The sequence below is a fragment of the Lineus longissimus genome, chromosome 2 (assembly GCF_910592395.1).
Source record: "Lineus longissimus chromosome 2, tnLinLong1.2, whole genome shotgun sequence".
Lineage (NCBI taxonomy): Eukaryota > Metazoa > Nemertea > Pilidiophora > Heteronemertea > Lineidae > Lineus > Lineus longissimus.
In genome coordinates, this window is record NC_088309.1 from 26,824,432 (window position 1) to 26,846,426 (window position 21,995).

Consider the following 21,995-nt stretch of genomic DNA (forward strand, 5'->3'; position numbering starts at 1 on the left):
GGACAAAAGACGTGGATGGTGGTTGTTCCTCCATGGATAACACTTTGACAATGATGACCTTGATGGTTGTGTCAGGGATGACACTTGGTGTGATTGTAATCTGGACCATGGTTGTCCCAGGGACGACACTTGATGTGACAGCGAAGATCTGAACCATGGCTGTTCCAGGGTTGAATGCAAGAAGATTGTTCTGCCCTTATGTGCCTCACAGGTAATTCATCAGCACAAGTGATCATCGGTTTTAAGTCAAGAACTAGTGCAAGCATGTAGATTTTGACCATGGTTTATTGTAAATGCCAATAAATAATTACACAAGACAATTTATCATTAATGATACACATACACATACATGTACTTCCACAACAAGTTGGATACAAGCAAGGAAACTATATTCTACTGACCATGCAACACACATACATTATTCCTATGAAGACTTAGGACCAAAAAGTACACTTGCAGGTAATGAGAGAGGCATTCAACCGTCTCCGTGGGTTATCTAAGATAATGTTATGTATCAGATGCAGCAATGAGCTGCAGAACACAGAGACATTGATCAGAATAATGAATGCTAACATCAGTTACAGCTTTGAAGTTTTAGATGGCAGCACTGAAAGTTTTCAAGCCCATTCCCACGTGTATGTTGCAGTGAATAAAATACATGCAATACGGGAAATCTTATCACAAGGCTGAAACACAAAGCATTGAATCTAATAGGTGTAATCTAACCTTAGACATCACATCACATTAAAAAGATTATTTATACATTTTGAACCGGAAGCAGTTACAGTTAACAGGCTCTGCAAGGCCAATGTAATAGAAGTTCTGGACAACGAACAAGTTTCTAGTTCTAGCACAGTTAGCCATTAAACAGAATAGCCATACAAATTTACGGTCAAGGTGATCATGAACCACAGAAGCAGTCTGTCTCATCAGATCTAATCTAAATGCATTGATACTTTCATTGCTGAAACAACTACTAATCCAAAATGACAACTACCAGTAGGCTACTGTAAACCACAAAATTTGCTAAAAGTCACTTATTCCTTGCAAAATTGTAATTTGTGTATTTGCGAAACTAAAAACGCTTGCGAATATTTCATGCTATACCGATGTTGAAAACTTGCAGTTACTCCTCGTCAGTTTAGTTTCTTGGTACAGGACTTTGGCTAGACCACAATACAAAGAAAACGATGTCACAGATTATATTATATATTCAGACAGCACCTTGATTGTCTTTGTCTTGAAAATGTATCTAAAACACTCACTTCGATGTTAAAATTGAGCTAATTCACAACCCTGACACGATGACAACACCAAGTTTTATGAAGAGAAGAACACATGAGAACTCCAAAAAAGAATCTATCCAATCTGGGAATTTCACAGTCAACTTGTAGTATTATAAGCAGGGTTCACATCAGCAAAGCACAAACAAATTTTGGAAAGATTATGACAGACGTCACACTAAATTGGCAGTCAAGCATTATACAAAGGATATTAACATGTAGGTCAGATCTGGTTTGAACGCATCTTGCCATGATTTTGATACACTAACTACATGTATAAATGCAGTAGTTGTAACATGGCCACTAGGGTGGTTGGTAGGTGGTATCTGGTAACACAAGACAAGGATGTAACTTTACAAATGGTCATTTCTCGGGGTAGGCATTATAGAACTATTTACAAGGTCATAGCAGGATGTTTAGCTTGAGATCAAATAGATATCTCAAAGGGAATGCATTTCGTGTTGGAATTGGTAGCAGCAGAACCCAAAAGAGGGTTTTGTCCAATGCCTCGTTCAAATCAAGCCGCCAGAATCTCTACCACACCAATACATCTATACAGAACTACAATGTAAGGTATTCTGAGCATTTTTTCGAAAGTTTTTTTTCCAAAATGTGACAAGTCTGAAGAATGACTCAGTCAAATGGTTTTCTCAAAAGCATCTTCAAAATGAGTAGTAATAATCTGCTCTCAATTTTAAAAGTGTTTCAAAATTTTCCCAATTACACTAAATTTTGTAACAAAGGTAACTTCTGACCATTTATTCTGGCAGATCTGACACTTAGCAGACGACACATCATGGTAGCAACGAACCACCAAGTTTAATCTCAATGAAAATAAATAAGTCTGTCAATCTCATCCAACTAGCAGATTCTTCTTATTGTGCCATGTTTATCTGACAAGTCCTACATGAATCCATGTGATCCAATCCTGTAGCAATTCCTATCATGATGTTCACTTGTTGTCTATCTCAAAATGCTTGTAGATGCTGGTGACATAGCCCATGACCGCCTGCCAGTCTGGTCGCTCCATCGCTGCCATTTCATTGATTGACTGCAAAACATAAAGGTAAGCAAGGGCATATAATGGGGGGGAAAGGCTAAAGTTGTCTGGCTTACAAGTCTCCTCAGATCAAAGATCAGCAACGATTCTGTTTAATTGCAAGTCATCTGGCCATCATCAAATTGACATGATGCAAAACACCAATCAAAAGCAATCTTGGCCAGTCATGAGTGTTTGTCTGAAACACTTACCAACAGTGGTGGTATCCCTATACTTTCTGCCGCCTTGAAAGCTAGTGTGAAGTTTCTTTTCTGAAAATGTGAAAAAAACATTTTTGAAACAAGCTGCACTGAGTCCATTACTGGTCTTGGGTTTGATTTGACCTTTGACCCAACCTAGAAGAGTAGAAACACTAAGTGAACATTCAACTTTGGCCTTAACTAATTTGACAGTGAAGTTTTTATACTCTGTAATTCTACAAAGACAAAATAACTTCTCGTTACCAATTGGGCCAGAAGATGGCTCACCTTGTCGTGTGTATCCAACTCACTGTATGGTATTTTGTGGGGAAGATAGGAGTGCATGATTGCACAGAATGCCAGGCCGTCGTTCCAACTGCTGCTAAAGTTGGTGATATCAATGTGCTGAAAAGAGAAGACCATTGGGATATTATTATCATTACTTCATTCAATCACTTCTATACGAAGGTATAATGCCTATGGGTTTCAACTGCTGCTCTCACACTTCAAGTCTGTAAATGAAATGGCAGGATCCTAAGGTTTGATGAGAGACAACCATGTCAAATATAAGGCTGTTCATTTCTCATCACTGGAGTGGGTTCATTCTAAATTCATGCCCCCAGTACACTACTGTATGCTCATGGATGTGCATTTATGATGACATGTATTGCACCCACTTGTATTGATTTCTGAAGCAGTTATATTGTGTGTGAGTGGATTGACGCAGAAATACTAAGCAAATCTTGGAATTTCATTAAGTATGCGCTGCAAAAAGCATGTTAAGGGTGTCCTACTAGTATAATACCGTAAAGAGAGGCATCGCAATACATGGAGGCTGACTCTGCTGCCTGGCTCCAACATTTTGGGGTTTACAGTATATCATACATTAATAGGACCCATAGGCACACAATTTTATCTTCTGTTGTTTACTACTACAGCTGACCTAGAGAGAAAATAATCACTTGGGGAAAAAATTCAACAGCAGAGCAACCGAATACCTGTACCCAACGTACAAACATACATGTACAAAACATGCAAGAATTAATACATGAACTTTATAGGGAAACCATCATTGTTCAAATAAGACGGACTGTCTACTCTGCGGCAGGTGACACTAATCATCCTATTCGTCATCTTGCTGAGGAGATTGTTTGAACATGATGAAACATTACACCAACAAAAAAACTACGATAAAATAAACTTCTTTCATCGAATGGAGTGGCTTCTTTTCACCGTTGAGTCATTTTGGCCATCTGGACGGCAATAAGCGCTTAATACCACATGAAAGAAACATGAGAGCTAGGCAAAGACAATACACGGGAAAAACTGAAAGAGTAATTTTTGCAAGAGATAATGAAACAAAGGAGTTTGTTTCTTTGAAAACAGCACTGTTATTATATCATGGCTTTGGGTCAAAAGAAAATGATATCGTTGTTATGCAATAGGACAATACTTGTTAATATGTTGCCGGTGTTCTACTTCTACGTACCGAGTAATGTGCCGTTTTACTCTGACACCACTTGAGAAGAGCGTTTCGTTTGGATCCTCCTGTCTGCTTCACCAGGGTGGCCAGTGGGTCTTTACCTTGTTCTCTGAAAATGTAAGGCAAACAATGTCATTAGACTGGCTATGTAAAGTCTCAGAGAAGGAGTAGTGTAAGCTATGCCAACCATCACTAAATGTACCCTGTTTATAAAGCTGAGTTCTTGTATCAATAAAGGCGAGTTAACTACTACCGACTGGAACTCTGTCTGGTCTGTTCACAGGCTAGTGCTACACTAGAAACTCCAAAAACGGTATCCTAAAATCACACTTGGGTATGAATACGAGACCCAGTTTCAAGTTAGAAGGTGAAGTCTTTCCTATAAACATCCACTGATGATCTCGCCAGGGGGTGAAATATCTACATGATGAAGGACATGATATCACACAATCCAGCAGCATGCCCCAGCCCCGCAAGCTGATCTTCAGATCCTCACGTCAGAATAATGCACTGGGAAGGCATTGCTTTGTACAAACTGGTGGAGTCGGATGAGGCATAACAACAACATTTGGTCATCCTTGATTTATAGTACTAGTGGGGAACATAACGCAGCACCAGTCATGAATCTGAATCCCTGGGCCAATCTTTTGTAAGGCTGTTGAACGGAGGTCAGGTCAGGTAGAAATGCAAGGAATATTTTACACCTAGCCTGGCATCTTTCCACAACGCAACTCTATCCTGTAGCCCAATGCATAAAATACCAACCCAGGCCGACACCAGAAAAGGTTTCAGTTGCAAACAGGACCCAGTTCACACTCGCAGCTTACCACCAACCAAATGCAGGTAAAAAATTGAACCACAAAAAAAACAGGGATCATCATGGTACCAAGAATCAAAACTGTCACCAAGGGAGAGAAAAAAATCCCCTAAATACATGTACCCTTCTCCAACATTCTTTTTTCATTCACTTTTCAGAGCTGATACCTTGTGTCCAGTCTGGGGTAAGTCAAAACAAAATTCACAGTATCAATATCAAACGCATGACAAGGGCATACAGTGCCTGATACCTATTTTGATTTGAACTGTTAGTTAAAATGTTTCAACCCTGAGTTTCAAACAACCAAGCAACAAACATGCACCAAGTGTTGAGACGCAAACCTTTCAGCACCACAATCTAAGCTGGAACACAAATGACAGGCATTAGGTCCATGCAACTTTATCATGTTTATGAATAAGACTTTTTCTTTGGTAGACAGCATGAACTGTACTGATGTCAGCCTAAATCTTTATTTGACAAGAGAGCCTGCGGGATTGAAATTGGTAACAATATATGTCAGACCACTTTCTAAGCAGGTCTTACATTACAGACTGAAAATTTGAAAAGTCGGCGCTACCCCGACCAACCTCTCATCCCACGGTCCTGTTGCATCATGAAATGAATTATCACGAAGACAGAATATTCAAACCATGCGGTCAGTACTGAAACACTGTCAATGACTTGGGTAGATAGCTGAGGGGGTCATTGCATTCCTTGTACTGTGAGGAGAGATATAAACAGCAGAAGCAGAGAAGCTCTCAACTGTTTTGCCAATCACAGGCTGCCCACCACCTACTCTTTAGCAAAACCAAACACTGATGAATTGACACACGATTTGATTCATTACATGGAGTGATGAAAATGCTTGTGACCGAGCAGGGAGGGGTCGGCGAATTGTGCTCTGAATTGAAAAGGAAACTGGGCAACATAATGTGTGGCTTTCATTATAAAGAAGCCAACAGAAATATTTTGAATTACATGTTCTGGATAAAGCAATCAAGATTGAAGTGCTCAAGGGATTGTACGAGTCTTGAGCAATCTTAAAAATAACTGTGAACAGATGATTTCCAGCTCACTGAAGATGAAACCACACCTAGCTAAAGACCAGCTTGAGGGAGAACACAAGCATTTTGGTATGAAATGTGGTACAACTCTGTCACTACCAAAAACTGAACATTTAGAGCCGCATAGGAACTTCCCTTTGCGGACATCTCTGTTGACAGTCTGAACTTACAATACAAGTCTTAACTTGCAGCAGACTTGAACATAAAGAGCAGAAAAGTGCTCCAGAAATATAGTCTGCTCAACTTGGTAGTGACGGAGTTGAAAGCTTGGAGTGTTGGTGGAGTTATAGGTAGAGATTTACCTCAAGAGAGTCTCAAGATATCTGAAATGTTGTACACAGTAGTTATTGGTTTCATCTACTTGACTTGAGGACTAATCAACTGACAAACATAGAATGTATACAACCAATCAGTCGGGGAAATAGCAAATACCAACTAGAAACATGAGAGAGAAGCGTCATTTAAGGCCCGGGATCTCGCTCCCAAAAATATCCCTACAGCTTACTTGAACTAAAATACTACTCCTCTGTCTACTTATCAAATCATGGAGTTCTAACCATTTTCATCACAAGAACCATAAGTAAGAAGTTGCATTAACAAAGATTGAAAAGTTTTAGCATGCTGGCCAGCTGGCTAATGGATTTTGATCAATACCTGGCTGACCTGATAACATAAATCAGAATACATGTACTCCATCTTTCATGTTCAGACTGCCTTTGAAACTAATTCTCTGGGTTTAAAGAGGATTATCAGGGGCAATCCAGCAAGCTTCATCCCCTAGTCATTCAAGTTCACTTAGTTTAGATATTGTATTCAAGTTGCCTGCAGAGTATCTTTCATATTCAGTTGGGTGAATTAGGCATTCAACTGTAATTGAGGTCACTGGAATTGCCAAGTACATGTAGTGTATCACACCATAAGGAAAAAGGCCTACATCTGACACATGTACAAGTCGGTGTTTATCTCTCATCCATTTGGGGATCAATCATCCATCTCACAAGATGTAAAGATGTAACATTGTTCCAAACAGGTGAAAGAAGCTGTGGTATTGTGCTATCCACTCCACAAGGGCTACCTGGTGCACAGCTATGAGATGTAAACATCATACCTATGGTACATTCTGACAGTTCACAACAGAACATGAACAACCAAAGGCTTTTGAAAATTTGTAAACGTTAAGGAGAACTGTGTGCAAGTTCAAGCTCTCGCGCTCTGTATGAAACGAATGAAAGGTTTCAGTGATTACCACCAATCAATCACTCTGAATTTCTGACACAGCTCAAAATCTACCAAAATTGCCATTTTCATGAGGTCAGTATTAAATGATTTGATCATCTGATAGTTATCTGAAATGAAGATTCTCGATAACTGTCTGCTAATCATGACCAGACCACTTCATACTTACGAGACACTGTTTCTCCTCAGTTCTGTGGACAATATGGATGTGATGGCTGGTGGCACCTTTGACCCATCAGGCTGATCAACAGACCTGGGGGGTGGCGGACTAGCTTCTTCTGCAACGGTGAGTTTCTTGAGCGACGAAATCGGGTGAGCAAACGTATGTCCACGATTCAGCGGCGGTTTCCTGTCGTCGACTTCTGTCGTCTTCTTCAGAGCTGATTTCAGATGTACCTCAGAGGGGGCGCTGCTTCTTCGTTGATGTGGTTCTTTGGGTTTAACTGGTGATGATTCCCTCGGAGCAAACTCTTTTGGCGACACTGGGGGCTCAGTGACCGACCCACGCCTCTCCCCAGTACCAGCTGATGGAGAAGTATGACCAACCTTCACATGCTGTTCTATTGAGCAGATCAATTTCTTTACGGACAGATTTTGCTTGCCATTTCCTGACCCAGGTGATTTTAGTGGGGGCCCACGTAAGCTTAAATTAGCTAGCTCGCGATCAACAGAGTTTTTCACCCTCCCCCTAAGTTCTGACCCAAACACTGCAGTATTTTCCTTATCAGATCCAACTTTTCGTAACTTCTCTAAATCACCCCTGAGTTTATTCGTCTCAATCGATAAACTATTTATCTTTTCTTTGAGAATTGCATTCTCATTTAACACTTGTTCCATGTCCTCTTGAGTCTCTGTCTTGATATCGTTTGCGATGACAACAGCTTTTTGTAAATCTGACTGGAACTGTTTCCACTCAGCGATATCCTCCTCATGTTTGGCATTAATCTCCCTAATCTCACTTTTATACTCTTCGTTCTTTAGAAGAGCCGCATCTAATTTGGCTTGTAACTCATTGGAAGAAGTGGCGACACCTTTCTTCTCCTCTAAGTACCGATCGCAATCCTGTTCTAACTGATCGATATGATCTCGTAACGTCTCCATCTCCTGTCTCAACTCCATCTTCTCTCCTATCACCTGCTGGATCTTGTATTCCATATCACTAACACTCATTTTGGCATTGTTCTTGATCACCTTCATTTCCTCTTCGAAAGAGGAGAGCAGTTCTTTTAACCGGGACACCTCGCACTGACTATGAGCTAAGGCCTCCTGAACATCCGTCAACTTCACCTCTAACTTATCCTTCTCTTGGCGCGTATTATCAAGCAGTTCTTCAAGCTCAGTTTTATCTGATGCATTCCTGAACTGTTCAAGTTCTGCTACTTTGGCTTTCTCATTATCTAACAATGTCTTATATCTTTGCAGCTCAATCTGTTCAGCTGCGATTTGTTCCTTCAACTCGCGACACATTTCTTCAGCATTTTTCTTATCAGCGAGGAAACTCTCGTTCTTATCCTCCAGCAGGTGGCTCTTGTCTTTCAGTGCATTTATGATATCCTGTTGATCACGACTCTGATTCTCAAGACCTTGAACACAATTGCACAATTCCATTTGTCTCAGTAACATCTCCTCTTTCTCAACCTGTGAACTCTTGATAATGCCTAACAACTGGTACTCCCTATCATCTTTCGATGTATCATTCTCGCTTACCAATAATGACTTCAAATGTTCTATCTGCATCCGACAGTGTTCTAGTTTTTCTGTTTGGGCGCACAGCGACTCCAAGAGGACAGCCTTCTCATCGGCCAAGCGTTCATTCTCCAAGGTCAGTTCATTCACCATAGACTGCAGGTCCCCTAACTCCTGTAGTGTTGCCTGTAACTCCTCGCTTGTGCTATAATGTGTCTCTTCCATCTGAGTAATACGATCCTGGAGACACGAGACCGACATCTCACTCAGTCCATCGCTACCATGACTCTTATTGCTCTGTTTCTCCCAGTTACTATTCTCAAGAGAAAACGATGAAGGGTGTTCTGGGGTAACACATGCTAGATCATTGGCACTCAAACCAACATGACCAAAGTCAGCCGAATCAAGCGAGGCGAGATCTAACGCGTCCTCACTCCCCCTACTGGCCTGTTTAGAATAAGCCATCCCGTCGCTAGTAACACTAACACTGTCCTGTTTGAGAGCACGTTTCTCCTGCAGCATTGACAACTTTTCACTGTCAGTGATTTGTTCGACGCACACCCCGAGCTCGTGGAGGCGATCTTTGAGCAGACGATTCTCATTGCGTAACAGTTCTAATTCCTCATCTGGTTGATCGCTAATACACTCTTTTAATCTCTTTGTTTCGAATTTCAAACGCTCAATCTCAGTTTTACGATGCTCTGACACCTGCCTTAACTCCGATATCTTTCCCTCAAGAATCTTCTTCTCCTTTTCGAAGCTCGCCAATAGTTCAGCATTATACGCCATGATATTCGCTGGCGCGGAGGTGCGCTGGCTATGGCGCCCAGCCTTGTCACGGCTAACATTTTGAGTGCTTGATGCCCGCTTCACAGATGCAGGCATCTTGCTTATATTTTGTGTACTCGATGCTTTTTTCATTGCACCTGCCTGATCTATGTTCGGTGTACTTTTAGCCCTCTTGACAATATCAGATTTCAGTTTCTTAGGCGGGGATGTTGTTACTGCAACCGTTGCACTCCTTTCTCGCACCGCCTGGTTTTCTTTATTAAAAGTCGATTTACCATTCACAGCCGCACCGACCTCCTCGTTCTTTGAAAGGCCAATAACAGACCGTGGTCGCTGTGTAGACTGCGCTGACGCTTTACGCCGTAATACACTTGCGAGATTATCGTGACTTTTACTCATGTAGGATTTGCTGAGGGAACTATCGTTTTTCTTCCTAACAGCACCGTTGCGGAGTATTCTCTGTACCTCCTTCGGCTTCTCTGGCCCGTCACTATTACCTTTCTGTGGGGTATCGAAGTCCTTGCTCTGCTCTGGTGATGCTGTGGCCTTGGACTGACTAGGCCCAGTAGAAGACTTGAGGGGAGTCGTTGCTTTGGCATTTCGTTTCATGGTGGTAGGATGAGATCAAGATGAGGGTATTGCCATACGGCAGACAACAGGTTACAGCACCTGCAAAATAGAAATAAGAAATTTCGTATTGTCAATTTTTGCCGCACTGTGTTGCTACAAACTAGCGGGAAAAGCAACAATGCAAAATGCCCATGTGACATGCCAGACTGTCACTGCGTTAGGAGTAAGAGACGATAACATTAACAACCAGTAGTCAGGTATGTATCAGACTATATTCAAAATTGGCTGACATGGGAGTTCTAGGAGTGCAATCACGTATCCCAAACAACTTGAACAGCAATCTTTGCACAAATCACACCACACCTCCACACAAATCAAATCCACGAAGTAGACCAAATGTAGAGTCACAAAGATAAAATCCTAAGCAATCCTTTGGGAATGGAGATATTCGTATGACAGTCTGTACACGCCACTGGTGGGTACACAACTGGGGACTTGAACAAGCCAGACAATACCAACCAGTGCCACCAATAGCCCATTACACATGCATAGACTACAAAAGATTGTTAAAGCAGGACAACTCGCCAGCAATGAGGACCCATCAGAATTTAAAGATCAAGTAACAATGTAGACTGCTTTGACAAGAGTTCTTTTCAAAGTTATAATTTTATGGTAGTGTCATAGATTGTACAACGACGCCACATTATCACCATTACTGCAGCAAAAACGTTCCATTGTGAGAAAGACGTGATATTAAGGAATGTTAAATATCAATGCAGGTCTGTCATCATTTTATTTTCAGGTTATCAACATTACATATATGTCGAGATATATGATGAACTACTTGGAAATGTTTTGAGTTGTGACACACACCTGAAATTCAATCATAAAATTGACAACAAATAGGGTTTTTTTTCGTTTTAACACTTGAATAACAAAATGAGTTGAAAATAACCTTATTCATTCTAAGGAAGCTATCAAAATGCAAACAGTTGACAGTTATGTGACTTTTTATGGTACTTACACAATAATGCAGATGAAAGCAGATATATACGAGCCAAACATGGAAGCAGGTTTAACAACAATGGAAAAGAATGAGACGTGGGCCAAAACTGCCAAAGTGATTCAGAGTCGATACTCGAATGTGTACCCAAGTCGACATGGCCTATACTTGTATTGGGTTCCCAGAAAACTAAATAAAAGTCTCAATTTTTCAATTATGTCGATTAGCTCCCTGATCAATTCGTCAATCTTGAAGAATGTGCTAAGTCATTATAAGACTGGACATTATTGAGGATCATTGTCAACTTGAATTCCAATACGGTTTGTTATCATAGGGTATTGAACACCCTTAATACAAACTTATTTGAAGCGACATGTATTTCTTAGCCCGGAGAAAAGCTCATTATCCATGTTATCTTAGATCAACTAAGTTCAATCCGTACATAGCCCCCCCCCCCCCCCCCCCGGAACATCTCATCTCATATCACTCACTAAAATTAGAGGATTGACCCTTTAAAGTCTAGGCTAAGAGTTTGCAGTAAATCTAATCAACAGCAATCAACATATTGCTCTTGAATGACTGAAACCTTGCCTTCTTTTGAAGGACCTGAATCTCACCTTTTAGAAGGTGCAGTCAGCTTGTGAAAGTAGACCTAAAATAAGATCCCGACCAAAAATAAGATTCCGACATCTGGTTGTCATCTCATTTGACAGATTGAAGGATGATTTTCAGCCGAAACAAAATTCCGAAAAAAGATCTATGCTGAAGGTGAGACAGGTGAAACATTTCGTTTCCTACTAACTGCACTGCGGGTGCTACTGCTATACAATGAAGGCCAATGAATGTTGAAGGGGCAGCACCAAATTCATTGAACTTGCTCACAAGCACTTATGTAGGCCAGTGAGTTATTTTACTGCCAAGTCCATGTCCCAAATTCAACTACAAAGACACTAGGCCTCAATTACCTTCTTGCTGACCATGCATTGATCTTCATCGACATGGACTTTTTTATCGAAACCCACCAATGCATCAGACCCCTTGGGCACGACAGTGTAACTGCATTATATTCTGTAAAACACTGACAGTGACATAATTGATAGACTGTATTATAGGTCTACCAGATTCTGAGAGGAGTACACCATACCCCCCACCCCTAGCCCCATCGTACACAACAAACCGCCAGCCTTCAAAACAACCTCATCTACATGTAAACCCTGATGGTCAAAGGATAGCTGACATCTGGGTCCCAGCAGAATCCTGAAATAAATCCACTAACTAAGAAGATACCAAGCTGTGATTACTGAATAATTTCTCTCTTCAAAAAAGATCCCTCAGGCCACATTTCATATTCACTGTAGTCACGTACATTACAGAATCATTACATTTGTTTGCACACTGCATCACCACACTCAAACGACTCACCCTCCATTGTTATCATTTCAGCTACTGCAATCATATCAAAATCCGGATGATATCACTCCAAAATATCAGAATGCCGGTCTTGATCCTCGCCAAAGACCCAAAGTTCCCGATCGTTACTGATTCTGTCCAAGTCAGCTCTTTCCTCCAGTGTATTCAGTATTGACCCAGGTAATGCACCACTGTATCCCTGCAGTGTTACACTAACCAACCAGCATAACTGGCTCACATATTTTATTACAATAAGGTAAGCCGGCACTGTGTGCAAACATCTGTTCTAAATCAAGTACACCAAAAACATGTATGACTTGTTCCGACATAACTCAAATATAAAAATCATAAATATGCAAACAATTGAAAATATGCCAATAAATACAGAAATCCTATTCTAAAATCCACATAAGTATTTTGGGAACAAGACTGCCCTTGTTCAAGTCCTGTGTTTACACTGCTAATCAATTCAAACAGCTGGATTCTAATTCTGATGGGACATTCACAGAACAAAAACAACAAAATATTGATCAATCATAATGATCTGTGTAAAAACACTAAGTCTTGTAGTATTAGTACACTCTGAATCCAATTTTATGTGAAAAATTTTACAAGATTTTAAAACAGATTAATTTCAAAACCAGATTACTGTATCTGCTTGATTTGGGTATTAATCAGGATTAGATGTAATTTATTTAACTTCCATACTGACAATATCAAATTGAATGGGAAGTTAAGCTATAAACTGGCTCATAGACCAGCGACAACATTCAAACCTCTGCCGGCTTTCACATTGTATAGTCAAATTCAAAGACTTTTCATCTTCTGCTGTCTCTGAAATAGCAAAGACACCAACCCATGAACAAGGCCCTAACATGTACATTTTTAATCATTTTTAAAGAAGATTTCGGAATAGGAGGCATTTTTCATAAATCCAAAACCCTCGCAGAACATGATGACTCATTTCAGCTAATAGTAATTATCGTTGGAATTTAACGGATTCGAGCAATTATTCTTGTATTGCAGACTACTGTAGCTGGTAGCTTGGCCATTACAGAGCCATCAATGATTTATGAAGCTAATCAATAATCATGACAATGGAGTCTCCATATCCATATACTGCCAGTGACTGGCTCAGAAACCAGCACAGTATAATGATAATCAATATTTCCAGACGGACCAGTGCTGCCATCAATTGGACGATCATAACACTTGCTAGAGATACCACACCGGCCTTATCATCAGTGTACACAATGCGGCCAACTGGATATTTGAAATGGACTCATCGAGGCCCTTGTCCAGGTATTTCAAATAGATACATGTAGGTTCATAAACAATGACAGGTTCATATAACACATGAACTCCCCAACAATAGGGCTTTGACTCTGTCCAAATCCCTGTCACCCTGAACATATGTATGCTTCTCTCGGAAAGCTTTTATTATCTAAGACAAAAATGTTTTTACCTCTTCTTGTTTTCTTATTTTTCTTTGATTTATTTCGGCTACTGGAAATGTACTAGCTCCAAAGATCTTTGCTTCATTCCATTTTTGATGAACAGCTCTCTTCTTAACCTGCATAAGGACGCAAACATTCCTGAAACGGTGGAATAAAAACAATAAGTGTTATGTAGTACTCGTCAACTACATTGTTATGCTTATGAGGCACCCTATATATTCCACCAACAGTGTACAGCTGCACAATATACAGATTTTACCATAACAATCAGGAACGTAGGAATTAAATGAAGGAAATGTGGAGTATAGATAATGAGTATGACACTCATGCACATCAGCATGCAACATGATAATAACTTGAACATAGATGTAGGCCTGCCTATATCAGTGTAGGCCTAGGGCCTATGTAGTGTTGTTTCCCACTGATCGCGCCGATTGATTGAATAGGTCTTTTTCGAAGAAGACAAATATGGAATAGGGGCCAAAACAAATAAAATGCGCACTCAACTCAGAAAAGGATGCTCATAAGCTCAAGGTGAAATGCATGCCTGCCACCTGGTCTGCGCCAAAACAAACTTCTTCGAATTCGTCTATTGACGATTGATTGATAAGTCAAGACAGACAAAGCATCTTATCTTATAGCCTATGCCATGGCTAGCCTAAGCATAAATATATTATGTAATCAATGACAATCACAATGTATGGGTCATGGGTATGGCATGACCATCACTATCCTATGACTATGAGCCAACTGATGCGGCTTCTTTTTTAACAGCTTTCCATTTAAAAACAAACCTGATATCTTAGTTGCCGGTTGCAACTAGTATTTCACAACATATATTTCAAATCGGAATGATTATCAGGTTAATAGGTCTTATTTTACTATCAATGTTTATTGTGAAACGTTTGTTGTCATCGGGTCAAGGTCATCCCTGTACAGTTTTGGTCTCGAAAGATTTATGAACTAATTCTCATATGTAGCCAGTTGGTGGGCGAAAGCTAACATAACACATGGTGGCTCTACTTGACAGGTTGATGGTCAGTAGATTCATTTATCAAATTGGACGGTGGGCTGTAACATAGAGTTGAAATGTGATCCAAAATCCGGAACAAATTTGGTGATAGATAGGCACACCCACTACATGCACTAAAATCACTGGTTGTGGCATAACACCAAACATGACCTACAACATGTTTTCGAGGGAGTAAGTATGTATCAAGTGAAATTACCTGATATTGTCAGGATGGAGTTGTGGGCTGGATGGTGAGGAATACTGGTTGTCCGAATGAGGAGCACCTGTTGGCAGATTATAATATATTTTAGTTCTTAAATTCACCGATGAACGCCGCTTTCCAAACTATTTATCAATTGTTCGAGACTGATCTATAAAAGTTTGCTTAAACCCATATATGGCAAGTTGACCTTTACTCCCACGAAAAGGGCCAATCAGAAAGGCGAAGACATTCGTGTCTGAACGAATTCGTTCAATATGTAAATTTCATAATTGTGGACTTTCATGGACGGCGTAAACGGACTTTTTATCATTGCTGGGATTTGTGTTGTCCTTTAGGACGATATCGTTATGTCGGGGATCGGTTTGAATTTACGATGTTCCTACAAACTTAGTCAGGGTCAGAGGAAATATATGGAAGATGTGTATGTGACGAAGTTTCTCGAAGATGAGGAAGGAGAAGCCAAACTGGCCTTCTTCGCTGTGTACGACGGCCATGGTGGTCGTCATGCTGCTGAATTTGCCAAGCAAAGACTGCTTCAAGAAATCACAAGCCAGGAGTTATTTTGGTCTCATAATGATGACGATGTTCTTAAGGCAATAAAGATAGGTTTCAGTGTCACACACCAGTTGATGTGGAAGGAGTTAGGTGAGTCGGAGGTCTACAGTTGCGATCGTTATTCACGTTTGGATTCAATATTTTGCTAACCTCGGTTTGGTTTCAGTCTGAATTTCGTTTGGCGCCTATTTCCTCGTTGGCGCAAAACATTGCCTGCTGGACTCCTCTTTCACCCGATCGCGTTATTATTACCACCAACATATACGTTAGGACGTAAAGAAGCTAATGATAGTTTAAATTTTATATCGGATTCTTATTTTCAATTGGGAATTCAGCGATTTTGGTATTGCTTTCTCATTTCCCAACTCCTTTACGTTTCTCTGACGGGTGACCTTTATCATGAACTGAATCATGTGACTTCACTGCTAGGAATGAAGAATGTAAACATTGCCATGCTGTTGTTGTAGATCACGCTTTCTAAAAACTTTAGATGAAGTTGGATTGGAATGATTATTGACTCAAATAACGTTATATATCATTCTTCCCTGCCCTTTGCCTGCCCTTGGCATCCCATTGGCTTGGATCTTGCATCACTCATTCCACTGGATGATCAGGGGAGCCATCATTCAACAAGCATCATACAATATTAATTTCATAGCAATTATCATGGACATAGTCAAAGAAAGGTTTGACAAAGACAAACTGAAGCCCAAACAAAACAAACGCACTGGAGTGGATACTCAGTGTGTGTCAGAAGACCTCAAATCAAAGTTAGATTTACAATACATCAAACAATGTCAGTTGAAAGACTTGTCTGCAAGTAGAGGACAAGCCCAAACGAACTTGGTCGAACCCATCACGGTCTGTTATCCTGACCTACCTTTCCACTTCCAGTCCAATCATTTGCCACGACTCCCAACTGTACAACCAGAGCCAGACACCGGAAACTTGCGCCATAGTTCATAATCATATCTTTCACTTGTTGCAATATCATAATTGAATGGATTTCTCCCTGTCTTTCAGAAAACTGGCCTAAAACATGGAGTGGGCGGCCAAGCACAGCAGGCACAACAGCTAGCGTTGGTATTATTCGAGATTGTAAACTGTATATTGGACATGTTGGAGATTCTGCCATAGTTCTGGGATCAAGAGATGTCGAAGGTCAACCACTCGTTGCAAAGAGATTGACAGAGGTAAATAATAACCTTAGCTTGTCAGGGCTATGTTCTTCAAGGTTAAAATTACATGCACTGAATGTTCTCGCATCCAAAATGAAATTGAGTGTCATGTATGAACCATCACCAAGTACTCCTTTTCAATTTCAGGACCACAAACCAGAGTCCCCAGAAGAAAAAAAGCGGATTGAAGAGATGGGTGGTAATGTATTCAGCGGGAAGTCAGGAGTGTTGCGTGTTGTATGGAACCGCCCCGAAATATCACACAAAGGCCCAATTACAAGGAGGACACAATTAGAAAAGATTCCATTCCTAGCAGTAGCTAGGTCTCTTGGTAAGTTTCATTGCTATTATAATATCACCTGGCTTTACTATCCACAAGAGTATACTGACGAATCGAGATGGAAGAGGTTTATTCTAAGACTTGTCACCAGTAACTTCAACAAATATTTCAATAATTCTAATACTGGTAGAATTTTTCTCAACTTGTCCAGGTAGCACTTTGTACGATGTGTATGATGTAGCGTGTCGTGAGAAGTGACACGCATGCCTTGTCTGTACCTTGTAGCAGCCCAGTTTTATTTTAGGTGATGTTGTATTGGCACTTGTATTGTTTCAGGCGATCTTTGGAGTTACAATTACTCTAGTGGGGACTACGCTGTATCTCCGGAGCCTGATCTTCACTGCATGCAGCTCGACCCCAAGAAACATGTATGCCTAATCCTTGGAAGTGATGGCCTCTGGAATATGATGTCTCCTCAAGAAGCTGTTCATATTGTGGAACAAGTTGAGACAGAGGTTGAGCAAAGGTTTTTGCATGACCCGGTAAGTGTTTTCATCATTATATTTTACAAAATGTAGTATTACCTCGAACTTCATCTGCAAATGAACAATCGCCAATTTAATTTGGCCTACACCCTTATAAAGGGTGTACCAAGCATGCAGTTGAGAGGCCTGAGATGGTACATAAATGAACAGTACTGAATAAAGAAATCACAGATTCTTTTTTTGATATTGAATGTTTTAAATCATGCATTGTCTTTCTTGTCCCATTGCCTCAACCTAGGAGGTCATTATCATTCTGTATACTGAATGAGTAGAGATGACTTATTTGTGTGTTTCAATTACAGAATGTGACTGAAAACTACTGGATCAACCCATCAACTCGACTTGTGGACACTGCACTTGCTCGATGGCACATGAATAGCATGCGTGCGGATAATACGACAGCCATCACAGTTATGATTGATCCCTATGGCCCAAGGAAAAGTGAACGGTTAATGCAACAGAGGAAGCATCTCATTGCAACAAGGAAGAAGAAAAAGGAGGAAAAGGTTTTCCCAAGTCGTGTAGAACCAGTTTTATCGAAGTTAGACAGAGGATTACCATTTGTTGATCCCTTGGAATCACTTCCAACATTCGATGAGGTTGATGGACCAGCACCACCTGTAGTGAATCCTGAATCACAACCAAGTTCTAGTAACCAAAGTGCTGGAAGTTCTCCGCGTAGTAAACCTTATGCGTTGACTAGAGTAAGCAATATGTCCCCAAACCCTGTGGTAGAGAATACCTCTGCACCTCCTGTTGCCTCAATGCCAGTGCCAAGTGGCTCCCCACACAACTTGCGAAATAAATCTCTGAAATCTGTATCTATAGACACCAGTGCATCTTCGGCGCAATCGCTAAGCTCCAGCAAACTTAGTAAAAACAATGCTGGAAAGCCTAACAATGACACTCTTGTGAAAACAAACACTGATTCAAAAAAACCATCAGCGGTTAGTTCACCTTCACAAAAAGTGTCCCCTGATACAAAACTGTTACGGAATCACACCAAGTCACCGAAAGTGGAAGGCCGTTCTGCAAGACAGAATAGTAACAGGACAAGTATGAGTTACACATGTGAGAACTCTGTCAAATCCCTAAGTTCACCACCGATTGTTGCTTGTAAAACTATCGACGGAGACGAGCCGTTGACACCTCGTCGAATGACCCGTGGTCTTCTCAAGGACAATGCCAATCATGTTGTTCCAGCAGTTCCTGTGGTGCACGAAGTGAGAGATATTGGACAGAAAGAACAAAGTCCTAAACCGGTGCCAAGAGTCACGAGGCAGACACCATCAAGGACAAGGTTCACCAACATCAAGAGAAAGATTGCCGATACCCCTAGCCCGAATTTACGCCGAAAGAGAATGAAAGTAAATGTAAAATAACATACATTGCATTTGTAGTTTAAATTGACAATGTTGACATGAATGTGTGTGATTGTGGTCATAACCTTTATATTAATGCATGCAGGAACTTGAGTTGAAGTTTACTAAGATGAATACACTGGTTATGTGCATTTCGTTTGTGAGGTCAAATGACAGTGCATGCAGTGCCATGGAGGAAGGTTTTTAAAAATAAAGTCGTAGTGTCATTTACAAGATTTTATAAGGTAGCATTGGTGTACATGTAAATATGAATGTTAGATTTTGGAGCAGGTTTTCTTGGTTATAAAACAGCTTATACATGTATTTCTCTACCAACCTACTTTTCAGAATGGTTCAACTGTCGGCTTTGGAGAAGCTGTTGGACACTTACAATGTTCTTTTTATTTATTTAAAGCTGGTTTAATTGTAAAATAGTATGTTTCGACAAATTTCTTATGTGATAAATGAAATAAAGGTTGTTTCAAATTCAAAGAATGGCTCAGAAAAACAGAGAAAGTTTGCTTCATGGTGATAACCAAACATTCCAGTTCAACTCTTCGCATGGCCTCCATCCTATGATTTGGTTTATGACTTGATTCAGCAAAGATATTCTCTTTGTAATTGTAATTGTACATGTTCATTGTGGTAATACTATTAATAGTCTAATATAACCTGAGCTGTGAGACCAGACATTAATTTCAGGGATGTGAAACTTGTTTTCTACATTATCGTGCATGCATATATGTACCGGGAGTGGAAATGATCTGAGATATTGAACTGAACTTGTTGATCTTCACAGACAAAAACGTGTCTGCACTCAGCTTGACAATGTACGGTAACCTATAGGTTGTCTCCTCATGAGTGATATGGCCACTTGCCCAGTATGGGCAAATTGTGTCACGTATCAAGAAGTTGCGGTCTCTTGGGCTTCCTGCCTAAAGGCCAATCACTCGGTGATTTTGCTATCACATTTACAGGTATAACAATAGACTCAAGAATTTCTCCTCGTCCACAGGGCAACCAACTACTTTATTGTGAAGTAACCCTCTGTCTGATAATTTGGTCGGGGCAATAGGACAAGTAAGAAAATCAAACCCTGCGAGATCTTTGACTTTCACCACCAGACTACTGGTAAAAATCTTGTGTTCATGTACATCTATAATATTCATTATTTATTTCACTTGTACATTTTATTGTAAATTGTAATTATGATTCATGATTTTTAATTTTATGCCTATAAATTATTGCACATTGATATTTTTAAGGGTTTGAGACCCTATCTGTATCTTGCTTTTGTACCGTTCTAATTTTATACTTAGATAAGCCATCAATGCTTATTTCAATCGAGGAAGGCATGTGACTCCACAGCCAGAGTACACTTACTGTTTGCTGAACTATAATTGGTTACTCTCCACTCAAAAAGAAATTGTGCATACCTGAATTCAATGGAATTGGGCTTCTGGTGCTGATTGAATTTGAAGGCATTTGCATTCTTTGGCTACGTAAAAATACACGGATTTGCTGTAAAAATTGAAAGTGAATAGAACCCTTAAGATCATCAACCAGCAACGTTTGAGAGGAGGGCCTCCGTGAAATATTTTTTAGTATATCAGTTTGTCTTCACCGGGTGCCTTTCCTTTAGTTCTATTCTATCCAACAGTCTCCATGCATCAGACTCTGTATACTATTGTTCTCTGTATATAATTAGTTAGTTTGTAGGAAAAGTGATGTGCTTTACAAGCCTGAACTTACCTGCAGTATGTCTGATTTGATTTATGAACACTTCTCGGCAAGATCCTTGGTCAATTTATGACAACTTCGTCAATACCAGTATGTTACTATGTGCAATCTGGGGTACCATTCTTCAGATCTATGTTCATATATTTTATGTTAAAAACACATGTTCAGTGTTGGTCGAGTGATAAATTTACTGAAAACCACTAATACAAGATTTCGTGAGCTTTCTTTTTAGGTCTATGGTATATTTTGAAATGCTCACTGTTGTTGGTCTTGTATCCTCCAATACAGATTTTGCTTTTTAAAACATGATTATCCATAACCCCAACTGTAATCAAAACTCCTCCACTTTTCGGGACAAACTATTGACCTTCTTGGGTGACCATCTTGGGTGACCAGCTGAGTCTTTCACTCGTCTAGTCCAAGTACAATTACTCCATGAACCGCTTCTATAACTTAAGCCATGTAGTTGTCATGTCCATGTATGAATGTGCTGCATGGGTTGTAATGTATTAGTTGTGTAAACGTATTAACTATCACAACATGCTTTGTTGGAAAGCTATTTAAAATAAAATGTAAATTGCCATCTAGTTCGCTGTGTGTTGTTTCTCTATTGCTAGTAAGATTAACTCAGAATGTGACAGGATTTCAGTTGACCATCATCCAAGTCGCCCTGTCTCAAAAGAAAGAGACCGGTAATGAGTAGGGAACAGGAGTTGTCTCTAAGCCCAGGTTGGCTTGTCTTCGAGAGCAACCAGCGGCAGAAAGGGGCCCGGAGTTGTCTCAGGTCAAAGCAAGATATGATTAGGCTAGAGTTGTCTCTTTGCCATGGTTGGTCTGTCTTCAAGTGCGACCAGAGGCTGAAGGGTCTCAGTGTTGTCTCCGGCCGAGGACAGGTATGAGTAGGCTACAGGATACCAAGATTTGGGTTGTCTTCAAGAGCAACCAGCGGCACAAAGGGGCCCAGAGTTGTCTCAGGTCAAAGCAAGATATGATTAGGCTAGAGTTGTCTCTTTGCCGTGGTTAGTCTGTCTTCAAGAGCGACCAGAGGCAGAAGGGTCTCGGTG

General features: G+C 40.4%; 2 protein-coding genes across 6 annotated transcripts; one reads left to right on the forward strand and one right to left on the reverse strand.

Annotated features, from left to right (window-relative positions):
• Positions 1 to 267: 267 nt before the first annotated feature.
• LOC135483291 (cytospin-A-like) lies at positions 268 to 14,961 on the reverse strand. Of its 5 annotated transcripts, XM_064764044.1 has the most exons (9): positions 14,832 to 14,961; positions 14,046 to 14,175; positions 7,292 to 10,266; positions 6,189 to 6,209; positions 5,164 to 5,184; positions 4,012 to 4,114; positions 2,811 to 2,927; positions 2,535 to 2,594; positions 268 to 2,334 (listed from the first exon to the last, which is right to left on the reverse strand). In XM_064764044.1, exons 3-9 carry the CDS (start codon positions 10,204 to 10,206, stop codon positions 2,236 to 2,238), a joined length of 3,336 nt encoding a protein of 1,111 aa, XP_064620114.1. In that variant the 5' UTR covers positions 10,207 to 10,266; positions 14,046 to 14,175; positions 14,832 to 14,961; the 3' UTR covers positions 268 to 2,235. The 5 variants fall into 5 exon arrangements, with proteins under 5 accessions (XP_064620114.1, XP_064620113.1, XP_064620115.1 ...); XM_064764043.1 differs by lacking the exons at positions 14,046 to 14,175; positions 14,832 to 14,961 and adding an exon at positions 12,593 to 12,858; XM_064764045.1 differs by lacking the exons at positions 14,046 to 14,175; positions 14,832 to 14,961 and adding an exon at positions 10,531 to 10,646.
• A 560-nt stretch (positions 14,962 to 15,521) lies between these two features.
• On the forward strand, positions 15,522 to 21,508 carry LOC135483292 (protein phosphatase 1D-like). Its single transcript, XM_064764048.1, has 5 exons — positions 15,522 to 15,917; positions 16,851 to 17,020; positions 17,153 to 17,336; positions 17,622 to 17,827; positions 18,133 to 21,508. The coding sequence occupies exons 1-5, from the start codon at positions 15,620 to 15,622 to the stop codon at positions 19,210 to 19,212; spliced, it is 1,938 nt and encodes a 645-aa protein (XP_064620118.1). The 5' UTR covers positions 15,522 to 15,619; the 3' UTR covers positions 19,213 to 21,508.
• Positions 21,509 to 21,995: the final 487 nt, after the last annotated feature.